At 43.4% G+C, this 27372-nt stretch overlaps 1 protein-coding gene across 6 annotated transcripts in view; it reads left to right on the forward strand.

The window, feature by feature from the left end:
* Positions 1-27372, forward strand: part of LOC106936633 (genetic suppressor element 1-like) — a 47540-nt gene that overhangs the window by 18698 nt on the left and 1470 nt on the right. Inside the window, exons 1-15 of one of the 6 annotated variants that reach the window (XM_015017755.1) lie at positions 1530-1670; positions 11907-12086; positions 12885-13084; positions 16510-16676; positions 16756-16959; positions 18044-18202; positions 19032-19306; positions 20664-20976; positions 21648-22222; positions 22315-22427; positions 23135-23414; positions 24401-24514; positions 24607-24963; positions 25914-26195; positions 27173-27276. In XM_015017755.1, the coding sequence (XP_014873241.1) occupies positions 11909-12086; positions 12885-13084; positions 16510-16676; positions 16756-16959; positions 18044-18202; positions 19032-19306; positions 20664-20976; positions 21648-22222; positions 22315-22427; positions 23135-23414; positions 24401-24514; positions 24607-24963; positions 25914-26195; positions 27173-27276 (3321 nt within the window). In that variant the 5' untranslated portion in view covers positions 1530-1670; positions 11907-11908. Of the gene's footprint in view, positions 1-1529; positions 1671-9975; positions 10342-11906; positions 12087-12884; positions 13085-16509; positions 16677-16755; positions 16960-18043; positions 18203-19031; positions 19307-20663; positions 20977-21647; positions 22223-22314; positions 22428-23134; positions 23415-24400; positions 24515-24606; positions 24964-25913; positions 26196-27172; positions 27277-27372 lie in introns of those variants that run through there. The other 5 variants (XM_015017751.1, XM_015017752.1, XM_015017754.1 and 2 more) reach the window with 5 other exon arrangements.

Below are 27372 nucleotides of genomic sequence, written 5' to 3' on the forward strand. Positions count from 1 at the left end.
TTTTGAACTTTTTAATGTGAACCTACATACTTGATGCTGCTGTTACACCCTGAATTTCCCCAATCAAGGATATTTCTATTCTATTCTATTGTATTCTGTCTAAATATTCTCTTTTTCTCCTTTTTTTTTAGTGCATGTATTTGTTGTGTTGTACCAAAAGCACTAAGTAGTCCAACGTGATATGAAACTCTAAAAAGGACAGAAAAAGGGAGTAATTGATGTACTAAAGTTGTGTGGTTTGGGGTTGGGAACCCTGGTGATTTTATTGAGACCAACAGCCTCTGCTATGCCACATGTTGCCCCTGACTACCATGGACATAAAATATGGACAAGCTGACAGTTTTAATTTTCAAAAAGCTGTTTCGGTTTCAGCCGTAATGATGGATGGTCAGTACTTATGAAGCACCTTTTTTTTTATTTTTTTTTTTTTTTTGAATACGTAAACTGCTTTACTAGGTGTTTTACCCAAACGTCTTTCCCAGCGGCTCTTCTGTAAACGGGTGTGCACAGAAACTGCCAACCTTGCAATTAATGGACAACCTGCTCCATTACCCGAACCATACTCACATTTCTCTTTTTTTTTTTTTTTTTGCACTGTTCCTTTAATGGTGCAATCCTCCTTGATTTAGTATTCTACTTTTAGAAAAGGGTAAAATCCCCTCTGCAGATCAGTCTTGATCAGCCAGAGGCTTTTTAGGTTTTCTTATTCTTATAATCATCATGATCAAAATTCATCAATTGTTTTGTATGTACTATTTACAGTATGTAGTAAAAGATTAGTATTGTTGTTTCTAAATGAATATGAACTTGTTTTTGTTTTTGTATCATTTGAGGTCTAAAAGCACTGCATCTTTGATCATTTCTCATTTTCTGCAAACAAAAACTAAATTTTTGCTTGGAATTTCAGAGATATATTGTCAGTAGTTCATAGAATAAAAGAACAATGTTCATTTTACTCAAACACCTATAAAAAGTAAAATCAGAGAATTGATAATTTTGCAGTGGTTTCTTTTTTTCCAGAGCTGTAATCCAGGCATATGCGAATATCCGACGACGTTACTTTCACATATAGTTAGGTCAATATGCCAAGATGCCCACGGGACGAGGATCTTGCCACCTAGTGGAGAAAGAAAAATCTATAGCCATAGATTTTTAACATTTCAGCAGAATCCAATAATTAATAGTTCTACTGTTGGTAAGGACGGTTATTAGCAGCTGCAGCAGCCTGTTACTGGTATTATTGCTAATTAGTTAAATATGGCTGTTAGTAGCTCTCTGAAGCAGCGGTAACAGCAGGAGGAGCTGCCTGGAACAGACCTGATTGTCTCCAGTGGACAGTAAACATGTCCAGGCTGTGAGGGATCTGCTCACATCTTCCTTCCCCACATCCCTCCATCTCTCCAGGGAGCATCAGTGGAGCAGGTGCTCACTCCCCTCCTCCTCCTCCTTCCTCCCATCTCTCTCTCTCTCTCTCTCTCTCTCTCTCTCTCTCTCTCTCTCTCTCTCTCAGAGGACAGTTAATGAGTTCTCCTCTCCTCCCCACATCTCCACACCGTGTGTGCTGCACAGTATTTCGTCCCGGGGATCAAATTGTACATCGCAGCGCACAGAACCGTCATTTGTTTAAGCGATATGCGCAAAAAATTGCGTGCTTTCCTTCCGGTGAGGTGGTGAGTTTTGTGTTTTCTGTTGTTTCAACACAAATGTTTGTTAATTATCAGTGTCTGAGAAGGTGCTTCATCGACATGCGGCTTTTTCCTGACGTCCTACTGATTAATTAAGCTGGTCAAACTTTCTCACTCCTTTTGCTGCTTCTTTCGTTTATACTTTTGATGATTCTGCGGTGTTATCTTCAGTTCATAATCTCTTTTCGCTAGCGTTGGACGGACTGTTTGAAGTGAAGCTTGTTTTCAGTCCATGAAGTCTGAAAGTGAGTGTGATTGAATCAGTCAGCAGTATGTCATCAAACTGGTTCGGCTTGATGGACAGAGTGAAGGCAGCAGGAATAAAGCAGCTTCTGGTGTCTGTTTTTTTCAAATAAAACTACGTTGGGCTGCTCAAGCATAGGCTGGGGATAGGAGACGTTGCACGAGCGCTCCGATCATACGTCAACGGCGGCGCCATGTTGTGCGTGGCGTTTTGTTGAAAGAAAACAGTAATGGGCTCAATTTCACAATAGATAATTAATAAGTAACTCGTATATATTTTTTAAAGTTAACGACTATAGTTAGAATTGTAATTCCACCGTTTTCTATTATATTTTCAACTAGTTTGAGACTAAGGTGGATTAAAGTGCATTTTAAGCTAATTTTGTCACATACATTTTTCAGTTTTGATGTTCAGATGTTTAATATTATATCTCACACAATAACTTTTATTGTAGTGAAATGAACACATAGTTTTATACTCCAACCCAACTCATCCAATATTAATTGAGCGTAAACTTAGAATGTCTCTTTATGAGGAAATCCCAGTTAGCAGCTGCACATCAACCTCGTTTTAAGGCGATCTTGCCACTCACAAAATGGCGACCATTCTGAGGCATTATTTTCTACTAAACAAGCAAGACAACTGTAATCTTTTAAATCTATGTGAAAGTACACAGAGAGCATTCATGCTCTTATTTTTAAGTCTGATTGATCCACTTCCTGTAAGGGACAGTTAATTGTGTGTGTTGGCACAGCAGCGAGATTTGGGATCATAAAGGTATTTGAGCTCCTTCCTTGTTGTGTGGCTTCTTGTTCTAGTCAAACTTGTCAGTGATTAAACACCGCACCTGTTTGCTCATATAACTCAGGAGTATACAAATACATGCTATGTGTGTGTGTGCGTGTGTGTGTCAGCCTGCAGTTTCCTCCTGATGGTTGTCTCCCAGCACCCCTGGGAGACAGAGGAGTTGCTCTTTAATCCGGGACCTTTAACAGCAACTGTATTGTTTGGCTGAGATAGATGCCGGCGGGCGCATCAGCAGCAGTCAAGCGGATCCCGTCGCTTTTGTGTGTGTACACAGCCCGCAGGTGGAGCTCAACACACGCACACACACACACACACACACACACACGCACTCACACGCAGACACACACCATGCACCATGTGCTGCTCCTGACCTACCATAGACCAGCTGCTCAGCAGGGGTTACTGTGTAAACCTCCAATCTCTTTAATTACCTCCTTCTCATATAGTGGCTGTAAACTGATGGCTTCAGATTCACCTCACCGTCTTTATTTCCTCACCTTACAAAATATGAGCTAAATATTGAAATATGTTTTTTTTTTCTTAATTCATGTCAGTCCTTTTCACTGTAGAAGTTATGAACATATGCTTGATCACTGCTTTTTGTTGTGATCAGTGGACATTCAACAATTTCATTTTAAAGAATATTTAAGCACATTAAAAATGACACACAGAAAAACGTGACCAAACCAGGACTTTTAAACATTAGATTATCATGAGGATAGATTATCCTCATGAAAATCTATCATGTTTTTATGTGACCAAGAGTTTTACGTTTTTTTACTCCTTTTTTTAGAGGAGTAAAGTAATAGTTAATTAGTTTTATTTATATATTTTCCACTGAATTTCTTAAACTTCACCCCACAATAGAAAATGAAAATCCATTTTGAAGCGGCCAGCAGAGTCGTTTGAGTGTTTTACAAAAATATTCTTTACTAAATAAATTTTTTCATGTCTTGTCACAAACTTCAGTGTATTTTTCTGGATTTTTTAAAAATATAATAAAGCAACAAAAATGTGCATAATTATGAAGTGGGGGAAAATAATACATTTTTTTTAAGTCTTGCCGTAAATTAACTGATTTTAGATTTGGACTTGAACTAGTCCATTTACACACATAATTATTCTACGTTCTGAATAATTCCTTTATATCTCTGGTTGTTTGTTTGGGGTTATTGTCCTACTGGAAGCCTCTAACATGTTTTCTTCCGGGATTGACGTTTTTACCATCAACCGTTTTCTCCTCAGACTTCACTAGCTTCACTGTCCTTTACTGTCCCCATGTTGTCACAGCATGATGCTGCCAACATCGTGCTGCAGAGTTAGTTTTCTGTTAAAAAAAAGCAGCTTATTTAAAGTTTCATCTATCTTCCGGTTTTGTTTGTTGCTCCTTCGTTACTTGTGGCAAACTACAAACAGGACTTCTTTGAAGGATTTTTTTAACAGTAATTTTCTTTTTGTCACTTTTCCACAAAGGCCAAATTTGTGGAGCGTGTTAATAATCATTGTCCTCTCCTACCTGAGCACAGATTTGTGCAGCTTCTCCGTGAACCTTTCGGCTTCTTTTCTGACTTATTGATCTCGTTGTCCGGCCTTTCAGTCTTGCTTTTCAGCGATGTCTTGGTAAATTTTCGGTTTTGCCACACCTTTTCTGTTTCAGGATTACAAATTAAACTCATATAATTTTCCTCCCTCTTATGTTGGACTATCCCAAAAACCCCCAGAATAACAAACATAAAAGTTTTTGAGTGTAGCAGAACGAAATGTGGAAAAACAAAATTTGCAAAACTTTCTTATTAGTCTTTCATTATATTCCGATGATTAATCAAGAAGATAGATTCTTAATCCTGGAAGCTATCTGAGTACTTAATCTGATTTAAAGGCCATCTGGGATTGTTCCGCAGCTTATACAACAATCAGTCAGAGTCAAGTATAAAAGAGAGGTGGTGAATGGAACAGCTGCTAAAACCGCACTTCTTTGGCCTAATCTGTAGTCTGATACAGATTAGGCAATCCTTTAATCTCTGAACTATCCCTCCAGTTATTCTTTTTTCTTTATTGTAGCACACATCTCAGTTACACACTGTACTTCACGCTTACCCAGCACCTGCTACGATGGTAAAGGTTGCGTGCATCTGCTATCTGTGTGTCAGCACACATCGCTCGTGTTTGTTCAGATGGTCGGGGTCTAGCCGCAGCGATGTCAACACCTGGTGAGCCGAGGCTGTTTAACTGTCTGACATCCCCCCCCCCCGCGACCACCACCACTACCCACCCCTCCTGTAAACACTCCTCCAGTTTCAAATTCAAAAAAATAAAAAGAAAAACCTCCATAGGCTGAAGTCAGAGCGACAGAGAGAGGCTGGCTTGCCTCAGACTCTTATCTTTTTGCATCACCTTCGTATCAGAGAGTCGAGACTGAGTCACAGATTGCACAGGAGATTGATGACAGAAACAAAAAAAGAAAAGAAGAAGGGGGCAAATGCCTGCTAGAGACTGAGTGGTTTCACAGGCGGGAGGGGAGGAAATGACGAGGCACAAGAAACGATGACACTGACAGATACAGAAAAATGTGTGCCGTCCCAGAGCTGCTGCTATTTATGTCCTGGTTCTACATCTGATGGCCAGTGACAAGATGCTTGAAGACAAGTACACTGATTAGAGAAACCAAGATGGAGGGGGGGAGAGAGGGGTCACTGAAAGAGGAACAATGCCCTGCAGCCAGGAGGAGGTGGAAGGGAGGGGAAAAAAGAAGAGAAGAGAAAAAATAAGGAGGCTTTTTTTGTTTACTGATAGCCTGCATTTATTCCCTACTGAGAGATCCTTCGGTTACAGTTTGATTCCTCTGCTGCTGCTGCTGCCTCTTTCTTACTGGGAGTGTTGGTTATTACAGTATGTGGTTTTTCTGCTCCATTTATCCCAGAACTATAAATGCACGCTGGCTGTTTGGTCCCGAGGGGTCACATGCATACGTTTTCTGACGCACAACAAAAAAAAAAAAAAAAAAGAAAGAAAAGAAAAGCCTGAATCCTGAGTCAGCTAATTGTTTCTGTGCAGACAGCGCATGCATTAATATATGTGCGTGTGTGTGTGTGTGTGTGTGTGTGTGTGTGTGTGTGTGTGTGTGTGTGTGTGTGCGTCTTCAGCTGCGTTGTTTTTTTTTGGGGGGGTTTTTTCCCCTGAATTTCTAAGTAGACTCGATCCTTCGGGTGTGTGAGAATCTCAGTGTGTGTGTGTCGGTTGTTTATGGGTTGTAAGGATGTGTTAAGTGTTTCTGTGCGAGCTGCAGAGTGACTGCAGCTACTAAAGCCATTTAGCAGCCCCCGGAGGAACCCCAGAGACCGCTGTGTTGACGCCACTCTGACTGCTATTACAGACAAGTTTAAGAGGCCGTAAAACATTTGGCTATTTTTCCTTACTCTCTTTCTCTCCCCCGTGTGTGTGTGTGTGTGTGTGTTGGGGAGTTTGAAAAAGTCTGCCAGCTATTGTAGCAGCCACAGTAGCCATTATTGTGATTAGCATTCACTCCAGAAACACATGTTTTAAAGTTTAAATGGAGCATATTTTCACTGTGTGTGTGTGTGTGTGTGTGTTTGCAGGCTCATTACTGGTCTTTACACCAGGTAACTGTTCATAAACACAACTGAGGATAATCAATTTAATGTCAAAGTGTTGACATAGACAGAAACACACACACACACATTCAGGCATGGCAGTAAGGTCAATTTGGTGTTACAACCTCTTCTTCCACACTAATGCCCCCTACTTTCCTCCACACACACACACACACACACACGCACACCTACACGCACACACACACATACACACACACACACGCTCTCTTTTTCTTTAATGAGCTGACGAGGCAGAGCAGGTCTTCCCCCTGCTGTCCGTGCCGTCCCCTGGAGTCCAGCCTGTTTTTTGTGAGGTAGCAGGAGCAGAAGAAGAGAAAGTGAGCGATGCGGAAAGAGAGGCGCTAAACACACAGGCCCTGACATGTCCTGCATCGCTTACGTCAAGCTGAGCTGAATTTGATTGCGTAGGCAGGTGTGTGTCTGTGTTTGGATGCGTCGTGGCCCACCCTGATGTGATTTCCATTTTGCCAAAGGTGAGGGAAGTTTTACTGGTTTGCAGTGGAGGGATCATTTTAGCAACACCAGTGGCTTTATTGTCTCTTGGAAGACAGATAAACATCCCAAAGGTAAATATTGAGAAGACGGTTGTGACATCGTGCCACCAACAGTTGGTATATTTGCTGGCGCTCACACCCACAGAGCTTTTCTACATTCACTAATTAGGTGACTTCTGAAGATAATTAGATGCACTGCATTTTATTTATGGGTGTGCGAGTAAAGAGGGGGAATACAAATGCATGCCACGCTTTTCCAATTTTCATTTGTAGTCAAACTAGAAAACCATCTATCATTTTATCCCGCACACGATTATCTGTCACATAGAAGCTCAGCGAAATGCATAGCAATTTGTGAGATAAAGTGAGTTGATTTAAAGAATTTGAATACTTTTGCACGGCACTGAAGTTTACAGGGGGAATTAAAAATAACAACTAAAACCAAACCACCGATGCTTCACTTCTGCGTGGCAGCTGTGTATCATGAAACCCAGTGACACAGATACTGTAACTGTGCAAAAAGTCGTTTTCATTTTCAGATTCAGCCAAACACCTGGAGTCAAGAAAAACTGCAGCAGACAAATACACTGTGGGAATAATTCAGTCTAACCTTGCTGAAAAGCTTTGTTTTTTTTCTTTGCAAACGTCAAAGCAATTTTACTTCCTTCACTTGCCAGTGATTTAATGTTGTGGCTGATCGAAGTGCATGGACGCCTGAGCTTTGGTGCCTCTCTAGATGACAGGACACAGAAAGGCATGGCTCATGTCTTCTTTCCTGTTTTGATTAATGATTTTTGACTCAGAAGTTGAAACTCGTGTTTCAGATTCACTTTATGCCAAAGTAACTGTGTTCCAGTTGGAAAACCAGCGGGATTTCATCGCTGTTGTGCTCACGGTGACCAGGCTGATAGCAACATGAGCAAGTATCATTAAGTATGCTTTTGCATTTTATATACATAAACAGAAGTTGCGAGGTTCTTTCTGAACAAGTGATTTAGCGAGATCCAATTATTCAGTAGGTCAACTAAACAGTTTGTCACTGCAGCTACCAGTTGGCTGACATTTTCCAGTTAATATTTGTACTTTTCTAGCCTTGAAAAGTCTTTGAAGTCGTAAAATGCATCCCAATCAGGCTCCTGTCTAGAGCAACCCTTATGTATTTTGCTGAATGCGTTCTTTGCCTCCTAATTTTTAGATTTTCAGCAATGTTTTCCAAAGTAGACTTTTCTTTTATGTTCACATAGGCAGGTTATTCAGAGTAATTAAAATTATTACAGAGGGTTAGGGTAGGGAGGCCTACTTTATTCATGTACATGTTGGTTCCTGTGCAGCAAAATACAATAATAGAACTTGTTTATGGCATTTCCACCTCCTCCTGACGTCCGTCTTGCTTGGTACTGAGTCTACCAAACTTTGACTATAACATGAGGAAAACATAAATGGTGTCAAAATAAAACATGAGCTAAATCTGTTTTTGAGAAACCAGTCAAGTCTTTGCATGAACTGCTTTAAAGTGCATGTTCTTTCTAGTCGGGAAGTCATTTTTTTCCCAAGGTTCCAAACCTTATGAGAACAACAACGCTTAATGAAGCTGGAACTTCTCAGAGGCCGACAAGCAGCCCTGGGTTCAGAACCCACATAATTGTAAAATGTTAAATTCATAGATGTAAATGATTTATTAACACTTCTGATGGCTTGCATCTCATTAAACTGTCATCACACGCAGCAGCTTACATCCTCTGTATGTGAACGTGTTCCTTCGGTGTTTGGATACATAAAAAGAGACTCACATATTGTTGTTTGTCTTGTATCAGCATTAGTAGCTGATACCAAAATAATTAACCTATTCCTGGATTTCTGACCTGCAACCAGACTGTTTACAACTTGGCATCGTCATTTCCAACCCAGTTCTTCAACTTCTCAGTCAAATCAAATTTTGTTTCACTTTTCACTCTCCAGACAGATGAATTTGGCAGAAATATCCCTGGAAACAGAGAAAAAAAAATCTAAATGTAGCATTTGTAAAGTTATAGATCATTATAATAGGAATCAATATTTTATATAACTTTAGCAAGTAGGAACAGTTGTTGCTTTTCTATGTTAAATTAAAAAATAAGGGTTGAAATCTCTAACTTCTATAAAGAAAAAGTTTTTGACATATTTGTTAAAATTATCACTATGCCGTGACAATATAATCTAAGACAGATAATCTATGTTTTTCTGTACAAACTGCAGAAATATGTCAATCAATCAGAAACAACCAATCAGAGGCAGTAGGAGGGTTTCAGCGCCGTCAATCACTTTCATGCTCATCCCTCCCCTTGCTATCTGCTAGGCTACAGCTTTTAGCCCGCCTTGAATGCTAGGGCTAGTTAGCTTAGCCACCGATGATACCACCGATAAAAGCTTTTCCTGGAATGGTAAGATGTTTCTCTGCCATCAGCACATTGAGCAGCGTTGATTGACAGCAGACGCTCCTCCTGGTTCTGATTGGCTGGCTTTGGTCAGGAGCTGTGAACGGCAGGAAGGAGGTGGAGCAGCTTGACGATTTTTGTCAGAGTTTCTGTCTCATACGGTCACGACGGGGTGACAGTTTTAACGACTATGGAAAAACACTTTAGTACTGGGGAAACTCTTAATAGTTTTACTGAGATACGTAGCGATTCATTTGATGATGCAACCACATCTGTTTACAACAACAACAACAACAACAACAACAACAACAACAACAACAAACTAATTTAGGTAGAAAACCCAGGTCAAAATTTCTAAGGAGATTCCAGTAAACATCTTAATTTCCACTCGGGTTTTTGCACCTCCTCCTCTTCCTCTCTCTCTCCTGCTGAGGGGTCAGTGGTCAGAGGTGAGGGGTGAAAGGTTTCTGTAAACCCCTTCTATTTACTCACCCCAGATCCCCACATAACTCCCCCCCCCCACCCCGGAGTCCCAAAGCAGATAGCTGACTAAAACAGAGAGACAGAGTGATGGATGGAGGGTTAACACTACCACACACACTCGCACACACACACACACACACACACAGAGCTCAAATCACACACCCTCCCTCTCCGTCATCACCCTCCACCCTCCACCTCCTCCTTCTACTCATCCTCTCTCCGCCCCCCAAGCCACCACCAACGCCGCCGCCTCCGCCACTCTACCCCCCTTGGAGTGGGAGCCAAAAGGGAGGAAGGCAAAAGACGGAAGAAGAGAAAGCGTAAACATCAGCTTGAGTGGAGAAAATGGAAAGATAGGTGAACTGTCAGAAAAGCGAGGAGTTAGAGGCTGGATGGAGTGGATGGGGTGAGAGATTGAGAGGGAGGCAGGGAGGGTAGAAGGAGGAGGAGGAGAGGTTAGATAGAAAAGGGATCACGTGACCACGTAGCAGCTGCAAGGCTGAGAGGGGGGGAGAGTGAAAGAGTCTCACACAGGAGCAGAAAGACGACGAGCAGGAGGAGATCAGTGAGCGGCAGGCAGGGGTGAGTGTTTGCATGTCTGAATTACGTGCATGTGGACACTTTTAGCGCGAGCGCTGGTGAAAAACGGCTGGAACATCAGAGGGAGCAGCCTCTGAGGAAAAAGATTGTTTTAAAAGGGGAGCAGGACAGGGAGAGGAGATCATGTGCACTGGCTTTTGTTGAACAAGCTCAAGTATGCTGAGATAAACACGAAAGAGGAGGAGAGGAGACAAAGGAGGAAAAGAGTGAGAGTGTGGAGAGGAGAGGAGGGAGGGAGGAAGAGAAGGAGTCGATAGAAAGTGTCTTATCATCTCTCCCTTGACTGCTGGGCTCAGCAGAGACAGAGATGCACACACACACGCACGCATGCATACGCGCACACACACAACCACACACACTCAGCTTATCAGGATCTGAGCTTTTACTCTCTTTGCCTCTTCCTCTTTTCTTTTTAACATGTTATTACCAGAGAAGAAACACATAAATCACAGAGAGTGATCCTTTCTGTTGGGAAACATGAAAGAATGCATCAATACCAAAATATATCCTGATTATTTTTGCTGAAATCTCAGGTTTCTTCTCCACTTCATGCCCACTTTATTCAAGACTCCATCCTCTTCCTCCGTCTGTTAGTTTCCTGTGAGTGATTTGCTCACGCGTGTCACACGGTGGAGTCCAGGATCCGTCCAGGCGCCTGTAAATATGAAAGTCTCTGCTACTTTGAGGCCCTGACACCTGCCTGTCCTCCATGCTCACCAGCATTGTCAGTGGGATTGAGCAGAGCACTCAATAATCATGTTCAGTGTGCACATATGAATATTTCATGAGCGTGTTTGCTGCTTTTGGTCTTCGTTTGTTCTTCTTGTGGTTTTCTGTGTGTGTGTGTGTGCGTGCTTTAAAGGTGTGTGTGTGTGTGTGTGTGTGTGTGTTAGTAATGAGGTCATGGTTGAAGCCGGCAGAGGGACAGGATGGGGTGGGTGGGTGCTGAGGGGAGGTGGGGGGCAAGGGAGGGGTTGTGAGGGAGTAATTCCAGCTGTAATTAACATTAGTGGGTCAGTGTGGGGATAGATGAAGAAAACAAGGGAAGCTCCAACCATGCTGGCCCCTTGCTGCGCCCACTGTCCGGCGTATCGATGTGGGGTTGTGTGTGTGTGTGTGTGTGTGTGTGTTGTGTCAGGGTGTAAAAATGCAGTCGTACTTAATAAGACTCTTGTGTGTGTGTGGATGCTCCCGGGTCTTAAGATGTGTCGGCTGGCTCCCTTGAGGAAACGGACATGTGTGCGCTCATGTGTGTGATTTGCTATTAGGGTCAGCGCTCTATTTGACACAGCTCTACTCCCTCCACTCTATCTATGCTGAAGCTGCACTCTCTATCATGATCACAGACAGTAAAACACACACACACACACGCACACACACACTTCTACACACTTGTCAGCCGCAGCTAAAGTCATTCAGTTTGAATAAGACACCAGCTTGGATCAGGAAAACAATAATTTTTTCCAACAAAGAGAAATCTCGCTTCGTCACGTTTTTCAGTGATTTTCAACATTTTGAAGCTTCTTGTCTCTCTTTCTTTCCCTCAGGTATGAACCATGAGTCCAATAAATCGGCATCATTAGGAATGATCTCCACAGCAACTCGCACCACGGCCACAGTCAGTCCCCTCAGCCCTCTAACCAATGGGAACGCAGCTGCCCAGTCTGCAAACTCCGGATTTGCTGCCGCCCTGCGTAAACTGGCCAAGCAGGCCGAAGATCCCCGAGGTGAGAGGTGGTCCGGTCCCCCAACAAGCCAGAACCGGCTCCAAACCGGATGGGGCCCTAAGCAGAATTTTATACAGGACTTGCCCCTTTTTGGCTGATTATAGTTTCCTTTAAAGAGGTGTAATATAAGAAGGAACAGCAATCACAATACTTCTTTCTGAGTCAGTGTGTATATTAGGAGTTGCAGAGACAAAATAATTAGCATCCTTTAAACACTTGTTTCTATGTTCCCCTTTTATGTCAGCATTTCCAAATCTAGTATGTTGCACGAAGAGACACTTTGATAAAATACACTCAGCCTTCCTGTTTTCTGCCAAAAGTCTTGATCTCTCTCCAACTCTGTCAGCCGGAATGATTTTCTAGAGCTGCACAGTGTATCCCAGAGTTTTCAGAACGTCGTCCTAATGAAGGTGTTGAATTAGAGCTGACCTACTCTGACCTCTTCCTCTCTGTCTCCTCCTTCATTTGTTTCCATTCATCTCCTAATTATGACAATCTAATTACAGCCAATTATAGGAAGTCAGTGCTCAACTTCCTCTCCATCCTCTGTCTCCCTCCGCCTCAGAACGTGTGTGTGTGTGTGTGTGTGTGGTGCTACATGAACAGAGTAATGCCAGTGACTGTTACACTCTCTCTTTATCACATTTAACACCTCCCTTCGCAGCGTCACACCCCAGCCTTTTTCAACAAGCTTCTTCTTCCTTCATATTAGACACACGTGTGTCGAATACAAACACAAAATTATTTAGTTTCATTGTGCAATGATTTGATTTTGATCCCTCCCTCTCTGTCTCCCAGTCTCTGCCCTCAGCGGCGAATCGTCTCCGGTGTCTTCACCAGGCACCAGCCACCCCTCGCCGGTCGCCACCCCGAAGCGGGGCTCTTTAGGGCCCTTCCTGGGCCAGAGCAGGGGCCACAGTGTGCCGAGCAACCCACCCGTGGTCACCATCGCTCCCACCAAGACCAGCAACGGCCAGTGGAGGGCTGACGGCCGGCAGGTGAGCTGTTCGCCAAACGCCTGCTGGCGTTGTAGCCGAGTCTGAGATGAGACATCTGTTTTTATCTGCTGTTCGTTTTGTTTCTTCTCACTTTATCCTCCACTGAAAAAAAACAAAACAAAAAAAAACAGTCCAAGCGCTTGTCAACATCCAGCTGTCGAAAACAGCCGTTCCACCGCTCCCTTCTTCGTTTTTCCCGTTGTGTATCACTTCGTTTTTGTCTCACTGCTTCGTTTTGATGCTTTCCTACCTCACTGCCTCTTCAAACCACCTTCTCCTCTCGCTAATCAGCCCATGTCTTCTTCAAGAACACAAGAGCTTTGTAAAGAAACAGAGAAACGCTGCAGAGCCCAGCACCTATTGTGCTCTGCTTCCTGCAAGGTGTGTGTGTGTATGCGTGGGTGTGCGTGTGTGTGTGTACTTGACCCTTCGCCACAAAAGACTCAGGGCATGAAGAGAGGTCTGTGTGTGTGAGTGTATTTAAGCTGGGGCAGGGAACCAGGCCCCCTCACACAATGCCGAGGTTAGCCCCCACAGTAGCCACTTCCCCCTGGATCAGAGCGTTCTTTTTTTCCCCCCTCCACAAAGAGCACTCTGTGGCTCTGCCTGCCTGGGGCTCCCTTTCAGAATTTCGGAGAGCAAAGGAAGGAGGGAGGCAGCAAAACGGAGAGCTGAGAAAGACGGGGAGGGGAGGAAGCGCGAGTTACTTTGCTGCGCGCATGCAAAACAATCTAAAGAAACAGATTGTGTTTGTTGCGCTGCTGCATTTGCGAAGCCCGCCGACCGTCTCTGAGATCAGAGGTCAAGGAGCGCTCAGGATGCTGTCCAGGCCAGCTCGTCTCCGTTTGTCCCGGAGCGAACTCGACCCTCTCAAGATGTGACATTTACCCATTTTGTTTTCCAGGGTCATGCGCAGAACGTCACCTCCAGTATTCCAGTTTGTAGGGAATAATTTCACTCAGTGCACGACGTAAACCTGCAGACATTGGAAGCCTGGATAAGCCTCCTGCACACAGAATTGGTTTTTCCTGATATAGCTTGACAGCTTAAATCATTTTATGATTAGTTCTAGTCATAATTAGTCATGTGAATCTGTCGCTTGAATCTGCATGACCAGTGACATCGTCATGACCAGAAGCTCCTGAGAGAGCGAGACACCTTTTCTGGCTGGGAAATTAGTGACTCATCAACAGAGACAGAGACCCAACCAAGGTAATCATCCCACCTTTGAACCTCGGATTGGTCGCCTGGGCAGAAATGACCGTTTGCTTTGTTTCTGTCAACATCAGCTGCTTGTCTGCCTGCGTATTTATTTATTTTTTTCTTGCTCTTGTTATGGTTGAGTACTCTAACAATCGACAAAGAGTGATCTGAGCACCCTTTGGTTCCTGGACGCCTGCTATGAAAGCAAGCGAAGCATAAGAGACGCGTCTGATTGGACGCTAGGAGGGTAATGCCCACAGTGTTGCCTGCTGTGCCAGCAGACATTAACAAGTGTTGGAACAGAGACCCTAAAAACAGCGTCCCCCTCTTCCTTAGAATCAGATTACTGCAAAGATCTTTTCACACAAGGATTTTCAAAATCTGATAGTCTGAATAACCAGCAGAGCTTAAGTCGTTGAGTGATGACTTCAGATCATTTATCTTTTGCATTTCCAGTCGATTTGATTCTATTAGTATCTCATGGTGATTTTCTTATGATGCTTAGCTGACGTCCACGTTATGTCTGATTTGAAAATAAGTTGTTGCATGAAGAAATTTAAAAATATAAAGTGTGTGGTAGGAATTGTTCAATGGGAATGTTAAAAAAAAATCACTGAGATTACAAGCCATGCTTATTGATCGATTAACATTTGAGCCTGACTGATTCAATTGTACAGTAGTATAATTTCATAATTATACTTTTTTCAGTGGCCCCCTCTTTAACTTGGTCCAGTGGAGATTTCAAGAAAGATGTTTTGCAAGAGATGGTTTGAATCTGCTTTCCATGAATGACATATCCAAAACTATTCAAAAATATTCAAAGTGGAGGTATTTCACTCCAAATCATGTGTTGTAGAAAACGCAGGTAGAAGACCAGGCGCTATGCACAGAGGTCATTTGTTTGTGGTTTGGCCACATTCATGTGCTTAAAGTTCCTGGGCCAGTTTATCTTTTAGCGCGCCCAAAACCTAATTGTCTGAGAAAATCTCTGTTGTTTTGATCAAATAAATTAAGATAACGGACCCTTAATTGAGACTATCGAACTGAAAAGGATCTAAATCTGGAACACAGTAATTTTTTTTCTGTCTGTTACCCATTTGAATACTTTCAAACTGTAGTATCTAACAAAAATATTCATACCCCATGAGCCTTTTCACACTTTTTCCTCACATTCCATCCACAAACTGCAATGTTCTTTATGTGATAGATCAACACATTTTCCTGTCACTTGGCCGGTCTTCCTGGACAAACCACATTTAGAGGGAAACAAAGCAGAGTCATGCTGTGGGGAAACTTTACAGCATAGACAGAATCGTTGGTCAGAGATGATGTCGGCCTGACCTAGAAAAAAAAATGTTTGAGGCTGGAGAGGCTGTCCATCTCTTGGACAGCCTCTACAAAGCAGAGGGTCACATTTAGGCACAACAGCGAGCCTAAACATACAGCAAGAACTACAGGGGTTATAATTTATGTTAAAGTATGGAATGGCCTAGTCAAAGTCCAGACCTACATTTAGCTGAGAATTTTTTAGCAAGACTTGATTGCAAGTCAGAAACTCTTTCCATCCAATGTGACTGACAGGGTCTTATTTCTCTGTAAGCATGATGATGGGAAACATTTTGACTGTCATGGTGGCTGAACTTTACAAGCACAAACTGAGCCTCAGGAAAAGGCAATTAAAGAAATCAAATGCAATTTATAAAACAAGGAAAAAGTACATCAATGCCAGAGAGCTTTGCTCAACACAAAAAAATTTAACTAACTGAGGTATCGGGACGTACACAACAGGGATAAACACTGGATATAGTAAAGAACAATGGGAATTGTAGTGAAGAAGATGACTGAAGTGATGCAGAGTCTAGGAATTGACCAAGAAAAAAAAAACAGTAACTCAATCAATCATTAACAAACAAAGAGCATACATTACAAAATCCCAACACAGCTCTGGGCGGCTGGGCAAATATTAGGATCACTTTTCTGCTTTGATTTTGATTCATCCTGACTTATCAGACCCAGCTCTCGGCTGTGCTGAGGCCTCTGGCTGCAGCTCTGAGCTTTTTCCTCAGCATCTCCAACTCAGTTCTTGTCCCCCTTTTCTGCTCACTTTAGACACAACACACACAAACACACACACACACACACACACACACACACACACACGCACTCATCTCCTGGACACCCACAGTAATTCCCGCTCGCACACTCCTCTGTCTCCTTGTCAGGTTGAGTCGAGCGTTCAGGGACTAAGCAGGGAGCGGGTGGGAGCCGAGAGCGCCCCGCTGCAGCAGGACAAGAGGACGCCGCCCGTCCCCCCACCTCATTCGCTGGCTCAGTCCTTTGGCCGCACACACAGCAGTATCATGCAAGACCCCCGCTTGCAGAGCATAAGGTAAGAGTGGCTCATGCACGTAAGTGGACTGAAGGTTTGTTCATTTCCCTACAGCACGCTTTAAAAGCTTATTCTGCAGTTTACCGGGGCAGATGCACGCCGTGGTTCCCTCGGGGGCTGTTCCAGAGGAATACCTGCGAGCTCTCCGGCCCTTCGCCACCTCGGATGACCTCAGACTGACCTCTCTGCCCCTCAGTCTTGACCCCGCCGCAGCGGCCCATGCGGCGGCGGCAGCTGCTTACTATCACCCTGCCTACCTGCACCACCCTCTATCTTTACAAAGGTGACTATGCACTTTAATTTGTGGAAGACGTGCAATGACGGCACATGGAGCGTAAAGTTAGCAATCACAGCAGTAAGAGAGCCTGTCCATTTTGCATCACATTTGCAGTTTAGCACAAGCCGTGTAGGGAGACGGCAAACATGTGGAGGAGGGCGCAGAATACTGAGAGGTGATAAAACCGATGCCACGCGTCGCTCCAAACACACCGCTGTCAAATGGTGGTGGCAGCATCATTCTGTAGGAGACTATTTTCTACAACAGTGAAAAGGAAGCTGTCAGAAACAAATAATAGATTGAATAATAGAGAGTGAGGCTGTGAGATCCACACATCCATATCGAGAAATATTTCATTATCGCACAGGTTTTTACATCAGCGAGGCATAAATATAGTCTAATCAGTCAAACTGTAAGCAAACATCCATATACCCGTCTAGTCAGTCTTTCAAGATGTTCTGAATGGTTAATGATCTATTAAAATATATTAGAAAAACATGCAACAAAACAGTGATTTAAGACTATTGTTTTAATTTTCTGAGGACTGACTAAATTTGATAGATTTTTGCTAAAACTCAAACTCTAGCTGGTGGACTTATTGCTCTCAGTAACTGGTTTGTTCTTAATAACAAACCCTAATACAATTCACATTTGCAATTTGGATGATTTGGTCAAAAGAAGATTTTAACTAGTAATCTCTGCTTGCTGAAAACCCGTATTAAAACGCAGAGGTTTCCAGGGCCTCCTGCAGCGATGCATTACACACAGACCTGGTTCTGTGGGGGAAATAACCACACAAGTGTGCTAATGCTTCTAAAAGGGTTCGCTTAAAAACATGGTTTTATCAGTGTGCACGTAATGTTTAAAACTCTCAATGCAATGGAATAATGAAAAAGACAATCAGAAAATCAGCCGAAATTGTGAACGCGTCCTAATTTAATAACTGTTCTATGCTCCAGAAGAAAATCTAAATGTTAAACTGCATTTTGCATAAGGAGGGATGTCAGCCATGTTGAAAGTCAATGTCTGAGATGCTAAACAGCGCATTAATGTTTTTGTATGTGTGTGTGCGTGTGTGTGTGTATCTTAGCAGGATGGAGGAGTCCCTTTGTCTTTCTGCACTGCGATCGCAGTTCTACTCTATGCCTGCAGGTGGCGCCTTCCCTCCCCTTCACCCCTCGGCCCTGCAGCTGCACCTACCTGGAGGCCGCTACCCAGGAGAAATTAACCACACAGCTTTCTCTGAGAGGTAACTTCTTTCTTTCTTTTTTCTCTCTCTCTTTCTTTGTTTCTCTTTCCCCTTCTTTCTCTCTCTCTGTCTCTCTCTTTTTCTCTCTCTCCCTCTCCCTCTCTCCCTGTCTGCAGGGCTTTGTAATCTCTCTCTGCAGGGTAAGCACAGGTTGCTGAGTGTGTGATATTTTTAGCACACACCCCACGGTGCCTCCTATACACTCATCACACACACACACACACACACACTGCCCTTCAAACACACACTCTGTACTCCTATATAAATGCATATGTACGCCCGTGCATGCATAAAATCCCATGCTTACACACGCAGAAGTACATTTTACTCCCTCTGTACCATTTTTACTTGTGAGCTCTGAGCTCCTTTTCCAGGATGACATTGCTTCCCTGCAGCATCATCCATCGGGGGGCCAGGGGGGATGTTTGTGTTTGAAATGGATGGTATTTATCGTCTGGCTGTGTAATAGCTCCTGCATTTCTCGCAGGTTTCTTTGCCTGCTATTGATTGTTGCTGAATGTGTTCTCTTGTGTGTTTGTGTGTGTTTTTTGTCATATTCCTGTGGATACCTATTAAGCGTTCATCTGCTCCTGCTCAGTCATGCTGTGCATGGATTATTTTCCTTGTGGTAAATGGAAAGCGCACGCTCACATCCGTGTGGGTTTCTGTGGATGCTTTGTCACAAATGTTTGTGCGAGGTTCAGCAGTGTGTGGTTAATATCTGCCTCATGTTGGGTGTTGCATCTCTCACCTTCTACTCGTGTGTGTGTGTGTGTGTGTGTGCGTGTGTGTGTGTGTGTGTGTGTGTCATTGTCAACCTCCCTCTCAGGCTACAGATGGAGAACGAGCTCCGCCAGCGTGAAAGAGAGCAGGAGCGAGAACGAGAGAAAGAGAGGGAGCGCGAGGCCGGGCTGGAGCGAGAGCGAGAGCGGGAAGAGGAGCGGGAGAGAGAGCTGGACAGACAGAAGGAGAGACAGAGGGACAGACAGCACCAGATGGTCCGGACGGCCGAGAGTCAGTACCTGGCTGAGCTGCAGGCTCGAAGGGCAGCACCGCCGGAGGACAGGGCCCGACCCGGAGAGAGACTCACTCCTACCAGGCTGGGTACACACACACCAACACACACCCCATAATGTGACCGTACATGATTAATTACTCAGACGTTTCCGTTGTGCATAAGATTTTACTAATTTTTTTTTTCTCCACTTCAACAACAAACGTCATTAGAGATAATCAAAACGTGTGCAGCCATTACCAGAGGGGATTATAAAAGCCGATACAGAAGAAAAACAAACTTTTGAGCGTGTGCACATCCCTTGTTGGACTGCTAATTGTCACTGAAGTGATAATAAAGCAGTTCATTCATTAAATATACAAATCAGTGGCTGATAATTGGCTCACAAAGATGTTAAGTAGTAGTGGTTTTTCTTGCCAAATATTTGGGGTTGCTTCCAGAAAAGCAGGTTTCAGATCAGGAAACAAATTTTAGTGTCATAGATACCCTGACTAAATATAAAACCTCCAATTATTAAATAATAATCTTTTCGCGGGAAAATATATGTATAAACTGAATTGGCCATATGCGAAAAAGTAATTGCTAAATAATAGATTAACTATTCAATTTCACTGACCACACTTCACTACCAAACCTGTGGAATCAATAAACACTTGAACTGGACCAATCATGCAACAGGAAGTAGGCTAAAAGATCGCCAATAATGATTCATCATCCTCCAATCCATAGAAATTCAAGAATAGACAAGAAGCAAAGTCATCCTCTCTCAGTCTGGAAATGGTTGCAGAGCCATTTCTAAGGCTTTCGGACTCCAGTGAACCTCAGCAAGAGCCTTTGTCCACCATGGCGAAAACATGGGACAATGGTGAATCTGCTCAGGAGTGTCCTACATACCAAAAATACTCCAAAACCGCAGTAGCGACTCATCCAGGAGGTCACAAAAGAACCGTGAACAACATCTAAAGCACTGAAACCCTTAAATGACTTTGTTGTGGTCTGTTCTAATAAGGGTCAATTGTGGTGGCTGTGGCTCAGTGGGTAAATTCGTCATCTTACAGTTGGAAGGTTGAAGATTCGATTCCAGCGTCTTTAACCCCAAGTTGCTCATCAATCTTCGCATCAGTGTATAAATGTGTGTGTTTCAGAGTGTGATTGAAAAAGCGCTTTGGGTAGTAAAATTGACTGGAAAAGCGCTATGTAAGTTCAGTCCATTTACCATTGGAAACCTATTCCATGAAGTTCTTGAGAAAATCCGCATAATGTTTGGAGGTCTGAAGGTTTTTACTGTGTATTTATTTATTTATTTATTTATTTATTTATTTATTTACATCTGAGGGCAGGGAAGTAGTTAAAACACCTACATTCTGAGATGTGGGTGAGTGAATTAATGCTTCTGGCAAAACGGTGCATACAATCTAAAGATCCGTCTCTCCTTTATTTGTCCAGATAAAACCAAAGACCCAGACCAGCTGAATTTCCCAGGAACAAAAGCTGTGCCCCTGCAACCTGGACTGTCGTCCTCCAGGGCGTCCGTCCCGCTCCCGGTGCCCAGCCTGCTGCCGGCTCACCTGGGGAAGCATCGTGCCGTTGCCTCTGGGGGGATCCATGAAGCTCTGGCAGCCGCCATGATGACTCAGAGGGCGAGTGAAGAGGTGTGGTTGGCACGGCAACGGGCACAGGGACAGGAGAGGGAGGGTCCACTGGAGGTGGGCCTCAGGTCACCTGGGAAAGGCGCGGAGACGAGAAGAGACAGCCACAGGTGAAAATCTCACAGGAATTTTGCAGCACTCTAAATGTGCTGTTGTCACAACACTTTGTGCAGACAGACAGTCAGCGGACGACTCATAAAAAGGTCTCCATACAAGGCTTGCTTCTCTTAACTGAAGATCTTTCATAAATGGATTTTTGTAACCAAAATACAGCAGAAGGGAAAAATACATTACTAGCTAATACATTCATTTTAATGCTACACTCAAAACGTCTTTGTAACAACAGAAAGAAAAACACATTACTAGTGAATACACATATCTAAATGCTATACTAAAAAATTATGTACACTGCTCTACACATGAATACTTACAAAGACAAAAGTTTTCCGAGGTATGAAGCATATAAAGTACATTCAGTGAGCCGTTTACTTTCTCCTGTCTAAATTCTTGTTGAAAATACATCAAAGATAATTTGCTGCTAAGAGCACTCACTCGGTCATCTTTCTGCAAATGCAATATGACAAAGATTATTTGTAACACAGATGTCACACTTCAAACCCAGAAATGTTTACTCGTCATGGCCCATGATTCAATTTAGTCACACAATTTGCTAACTAGGAACTCAACTAGTGATGTAACTTATTTCCACTATAAGCTAATTTACAGTATTTGACCAAATGGGATGACACTAAACGTCTTTCCTCTTCTTGATAACAAACAGAACCAGTTCAGTCTATCAGAACCCAGGCAGCAAAGACATACCCCTTGGCGCTCCACCGCCGCTCATCTCCCCTAAAGGTCCACACCATCCCGCTGCTCCTCCGACAAACCTGTGGAACCCAGCCTCCCTCGTCGACACGCCCGCAGACTCCCGCAGAAAATTCAACGCCCTTACACCGCCGACCCGACCGCCGCCGGGACTGACCCGGACCGACAGGCCTCCAACGAGCTGGGGAGACGATGCAAGCAGGAGGACTTCTAAAAGCCCAGAGAGGTGTCCCCCTCTGAGGGGAGCGGCTTCACAAGAGCCGTGGAGCAGGACCGAGCCGGACCGAGCCCCGTACGGCTCGTACCCGCGGCATCACATCAACAATCACCACAGACCGACCGCGCCTCCGTCTGCCCCGACCGAACAGGGGCTTCAGTACCAGGCAGGCCCTCCGTCCCTGATCCGGGAGCGGCAGACGCAAGCGGTGGACAGCATGCTGATTTACGACGAGGTTCTGCAGCAGCACCGGCGGCTGCTCAGTAAGCTGGACCTGGAGGAGAAGAGGAGGAAGGAGGCCAGAGAAGGAGGTGAGAGAGGCAGGGACTCTGGGTTGTGTCTATACAACGGCTCTTCTGCCCACTAATGAATAACAACACCTTCCCTGTTCTGCTTCTGTCAGGTTATTACTACGACCTGGATGAGTCGTATGATGAGAGCGATGAAGAGGAGGTGAAGGCTCATCTGAGGAGGGTGACAGAACAGCCGCCTCTCAAACTGGACACATCCTCCGAGGTGCGTAAACATCTGGATTTTACGCTCCCATCTTTTGTTTTTACAGTTCTTTTGAAATCTACAACCCTTCATCTTTTTCGCATTTGTCACGTCGCAACAACAAACTTCGGTGTATTTTACTTTTATTCTTTTACAATAAATGATGTGATGGAAAACAATGATAGGGAAGCTGCAAACCGTTTCACAAATAAAAGTGGGGTTTGGAGTTTTAGCCACATTTATCTTTCCATCAACTCTGTTCATCTTCCATATCCCTGCTGAAGATAAGCAGCCCACAGCATGATGCTTCCACCACCATGGTTTATGATCTTTTCATGATGATGTGCAATTTTTTTTTCCTCCACGCACAGCATTCTGCATGTTGGTCAAGAAGTAAAATCTTGGTCTTGTCTCACAAGAGGCCGTGTACAACTTAACGCTGTTTATTCTCAAATGTTCTCTGTGGCCTTCAGATTAAATTACAGAAGGACTTCATTTACCACTCAACTTGTCACGCAGAAATCATACATTTTTTTAAACCCTATATTTCTGATTTTTATTTGTTAGCTGTTTTGAAGCGATGTCGCTTATAACATGGTCTAAAATCCATGTTATACTCTAAGCTTAGAGGTTTGTCATGTGACAAAATGTGAAACGGTTCAAGACGTGTGAATGCTTTTCTAAGGAGCAGCGCAAATATTCACCTGTTCACATTTCTCTCTTCAAAGAAAGTGGACTTTTTGCGTTTGTGCGGCCTCACCACGCTGACCCACCGGGATGAACTGCTGGCTGAGAAGAGGAGGAAGAGGAGGAGGAGGATGAGAGAGCGTAGTCTCTCCCCACCAGCAGTGCAGAGCAAAAGAAAGATTTGTTCACTTTCAACGCCCACAGCTTCCCTAACCACCCAGTACTCTGCTGAGCAGATGGACAGCACTCCTGAGCTGGAGGAGAAAAAAGACTTCCTCCTTATGTTCAACCTCAGCCATGTCAGCCGTCAGCAGAGGAGAGGTAATAACCTGTTTAGTAGCTGCACACGTCCTACGTGATACTCCACCGTTTGTTCTGATGAGTCCTCTCTGGGGAAAAAAAAAAGAAAAAAGACACATTTACTTTTTCTCGGTTTTTGTGTTTGCTCTGAAGATGTAGGCGGGGTGAGAAGAAAATAAAGTTGGGAGGAATCAGAACATGAGTTTGTAGCGAGATTTTCCTCCTCTGCCAACAAAAGTCGGCTTTAATCCACATCTTGATAACATATGGTGTCCTGTAAACAGGTCATACTGGGTCCTGGGGAAAAACATGAGCCCGGTGCCCTCCACTTCTCTCCCTTTGTCATTATTTTTCTCACTACTACTTGAAACAAATTGTTCTGCAAAATGATATACAGAGGAACCTTTCCTATATTTACTTCTAGCTTGTATCAAGAATAACAAGACCCTGTGTTTATTGATTTTTCTTTTTCCTGGGAGTCTGGTGATTGATGCTGATGGTTTGACTTTCCTATTTAAAGACAGCTGTCTTTAAAGCTACTTTATTTACTGCCTGTTTTGATTTTAAATCAGTTTACTGAGGAATACAGCTGCTTTACATGAAATGTTAGCTGTAAGCCCATGCAGGAATCTTACGTAGAGACACATAAAAGCAGGGACTATGTTGACGGTCACAGAGCCAGATGTAGATTACTTATTTAGCCAATCAAATCCTGGATATCAAAGCATATCTCAAAGACGATAAGGTAATTGCATTTAAACGATGTTTTGATAGTGGAAACATATATAAACTGAACAGTTATCCTGGAAACTGTAATTTGGACACAGCTAGCAATTTTTAAAAAAAGCCTGAGTTAAATTTGACTTTTAATGGGGACTCTGCTGCACTGACTCAGATAATCCATTCAGTGACATTTTTCCATCACTTTGGGCCAGTCTGTCCTTTAAGTATCGTACTTTTTGAACGAATGAATGATGGGTGTTCTCATTCTGTCTCTTTCTCTGTAGATAAGGAGAAGACAGAGGAGCTGCTGAGGGCTATTCAGAGGAAGACTGTGACATTAGACACACTCAGATATAATCCTCTGCCGCTGTGTAGAAGTCCTGCTTCTCTTTTAACTGGTGAGTCACAGACGGATACACCAAAAGTCTGGTCGAAACAGAATTTTAAGCTCGGAAAACATTCAACAAACCCTTCGTCTTGTTGCTTTTAGGGAACTCCTCCGCAGCTCCTCAGTCAAATGGACACCAGTACCCAGAGTCTCCCAGTCCCTCTCCTCCCGACTCACACAGACACAGGCAGAATGACACTCCCAAAGCCTCCATGGACTCCCAGGTTCCCCGCATCCCTCCGCCGTTAGCCCCCCATCATGACAAATGTGAAACAGCAGAGGCTCAGTCAAACAGGAAGCTCCAGGTGCTTCAGAACGGCACCGCCCTTCAGAAAAAGGAGCCCGGTCCTCTAGCGAACGGCCGGAGCCGGCCCTGGGAGAGGTTCACGCCTGAGGCTTTCGCCCAGCGCTTCCACCAGGCGGTGCTGCAGTCCACACACAGCACGCTGCACAGCAAAGGTGAGCTCTCGTTCATGCTTAATTTTAAACTTGCAGCGTTTTGCCATCTAGTGGTCTCTATGCGAATAACCTAATATTCAAAATTAAATTGTGGTGTGTCTGTTGTAAACATGATTCAAGCCCTTGGGGAAAAAAAAAAGAAAAGAAAATACTTCTGAAAGTGTTTTTTTTTTTTTTCTTAGAAAATTTGTGTTGCTTGGAAACATTTCAAGGCTCTCATAAATTCAGAGCTGTCAATGGCTCTTAATTTACGTTGGCCATTGACTTTAAGTTTTAGCGCCCCCAGGTGTTCAAGCAGCTCTGATATCAACTCAAAAGGATATAAAGCCTTGTAAGCAAGTCCTGACACTGTAACATCTTGTGATGGTTCTTTTCGTCATTTTATTCTTTTATCATTTTACATTTTTCATATGTTCTTGTACAGCACTTTGGTGCAGTTCTAAGCTGTTTTCAAAAGTGCTTTACAAATGCACTTGACATTGACTAAGGAGCAGGATCAATAGTAAACCAGCACCAGTTTGAATGAAGGTGTGTCTAAGAAGTCTGGAAAAATAGTGATCAAAAGAGATTCATATATTCAAGTGCTTTCAAAACTTATGAACTTCTAAAAAAAAATTAGTGAGGGTCTGTGAATGAGAGCAAGAGTTAGAATATCACTTTATCCTGAAATTTTTGGATCACTGAGACAAACTGGTGGTTTTTGTCGTTGTTTGTTAATGGTCAAATGTAAAATCATGGTTTCCTTCAATAATTCTTAAAAGCGACAATATAGTCTTTACCCAATCTATCCCCTCCCTAATGTTTTTTGATGATTTTGTTCTGGAAAATGTACGTTATGGTGTCTGAGATGTGTGCAGTTAATGTTTCAGACAGTCTGCAATGAAACGTTTCAAATAAATAAATAAAGTCGTTCCGAAGCCGACGACTGACGCTCGCTCTTCGCTCCTCAGGCGTCTCAAACTGTGCCGCAGACGTCGGTGGAAAACCTGAACGCTCGCTGCCTCCACATAACCCTCATCTGAAAACGATGCACATCAACCACGGCGCTCAGCACGCACACGTCAACGGCCACCATTTCCACTTGCCAGCAGCAAGCCAAGACGCTCCGGCTCTGCGGGAGCACCTGTCCAATGAGGAAGAGGAAGAGTCGGATGATGAGGAAGAGGAGGAAGTGCCGAGGAAGTGGCAGGGCATTGAAGCCATTTTTGAGGCCTACCAGGAGTATGTGGACGGTGAGTACGAATGATATGTAGTTATTAGTCTAGCGATAAACAGATTTCATCATATGGATGCCTTTTAGATTTGAAGAAATATTTTCTGAGATAATACAAGAACACATTTAAAACAAGTGTTTTAAAAGAAAGATCTTAAGGGGGAAAGCAGTTAAGTACCAAATTATGGTGTCTTTTAACTCTTTATCACCAGATGGATACTGTAAAATCAAATTTACAATTATTGTCTTGTTAAGATGTTTGCAAAGTAAAATTAGATTTTCATTATGCTCTGATCCCAGCAAGGTCCAGCTTCCCTCTTCTGAAATATAACAGACTCCATCCTTTATCGAAACAAAATATCTGAGTAACTTCACCAATTGTCTTTTGATTATAGAAAAATTACGTCAAATCTTAAACCATTTGGTGTCCTAAATAACTGCACAGGTAGAAAATGGTGCCCAGCGTCTTCTCTGGTGTCAAAAATGTTTATGACGTTTCTTTGTCTGTTGTTTCATTCAATGGCTCTTCAGGACTTTTGAAGTTATGTAAGAAGATTGTAAGCTGTTAATATCCTACTTTCAGCAGACAACTCCATGGATGTATTACTTTTTGATGACTCCAGATTTGCTCATTCTCAGTGACTTTGGTTATTGGCCAGTCTAAGAAGAGCAAAAACTACACTGGACTTTTCTTGTCATAAAAGAACAGAGAGAACTCAGAAATGAGTTTGCCTATGAAATAGTGATTTTCTCTATAAAATACCTGCTCATTTCAAATGTGACGATACGGTATACGTCTCTTTGGCCTTTCGGTTCCTCTCCAAGTATCTGTTCGCTTCAGCTAATCTGGATTTATGCTAAATGAAGATTCCAAGAGAGTTATCTGCCACCGATTAAAATGTCACTGCTGATCGACCTTCCAACGCCACTTCATGAACACTTTAAAGCCTTTAAAGCCGAGGTTCTACAGATGACGCTTTGTTTTTCTCTGTGCAGAGTGGAGCATAGAGCGGCAGGTTCTGCACAGTCAGTGTAAAAGACTTGAAGCTCAGAATTACAATCTGACCAGAACTGCTGAGCAGCTTTCTCTCACTATGGGGGTAAGAACATGCAGCTCACCATGCATTCATGCACCTTTGTGTGGTATTATGAGTCTGCTCAGAGAGTTGCTTCTCTGTAACGAGATCCGTGTTTTG

The sequence above is a fragment of the Poecilia latipinna genome, unplaced genomic scaffold (assembly GCF_001443285.1).
Source record: "Poecilia latipinna isolate Pla-1442-1.1 unplaced genomic scaffold, P_latipinna-1.0 Scaffold2183, whole genome shotgun sequence".
In the NCBI taxonomy this organism is placed as follows: domain Eukaryota; kingdom Metazoa; phylum Chordata; class Actinopteri; order Cyprinodontiformes; family Poeciliidae; genus Poecilia; species Poecilia latipinna.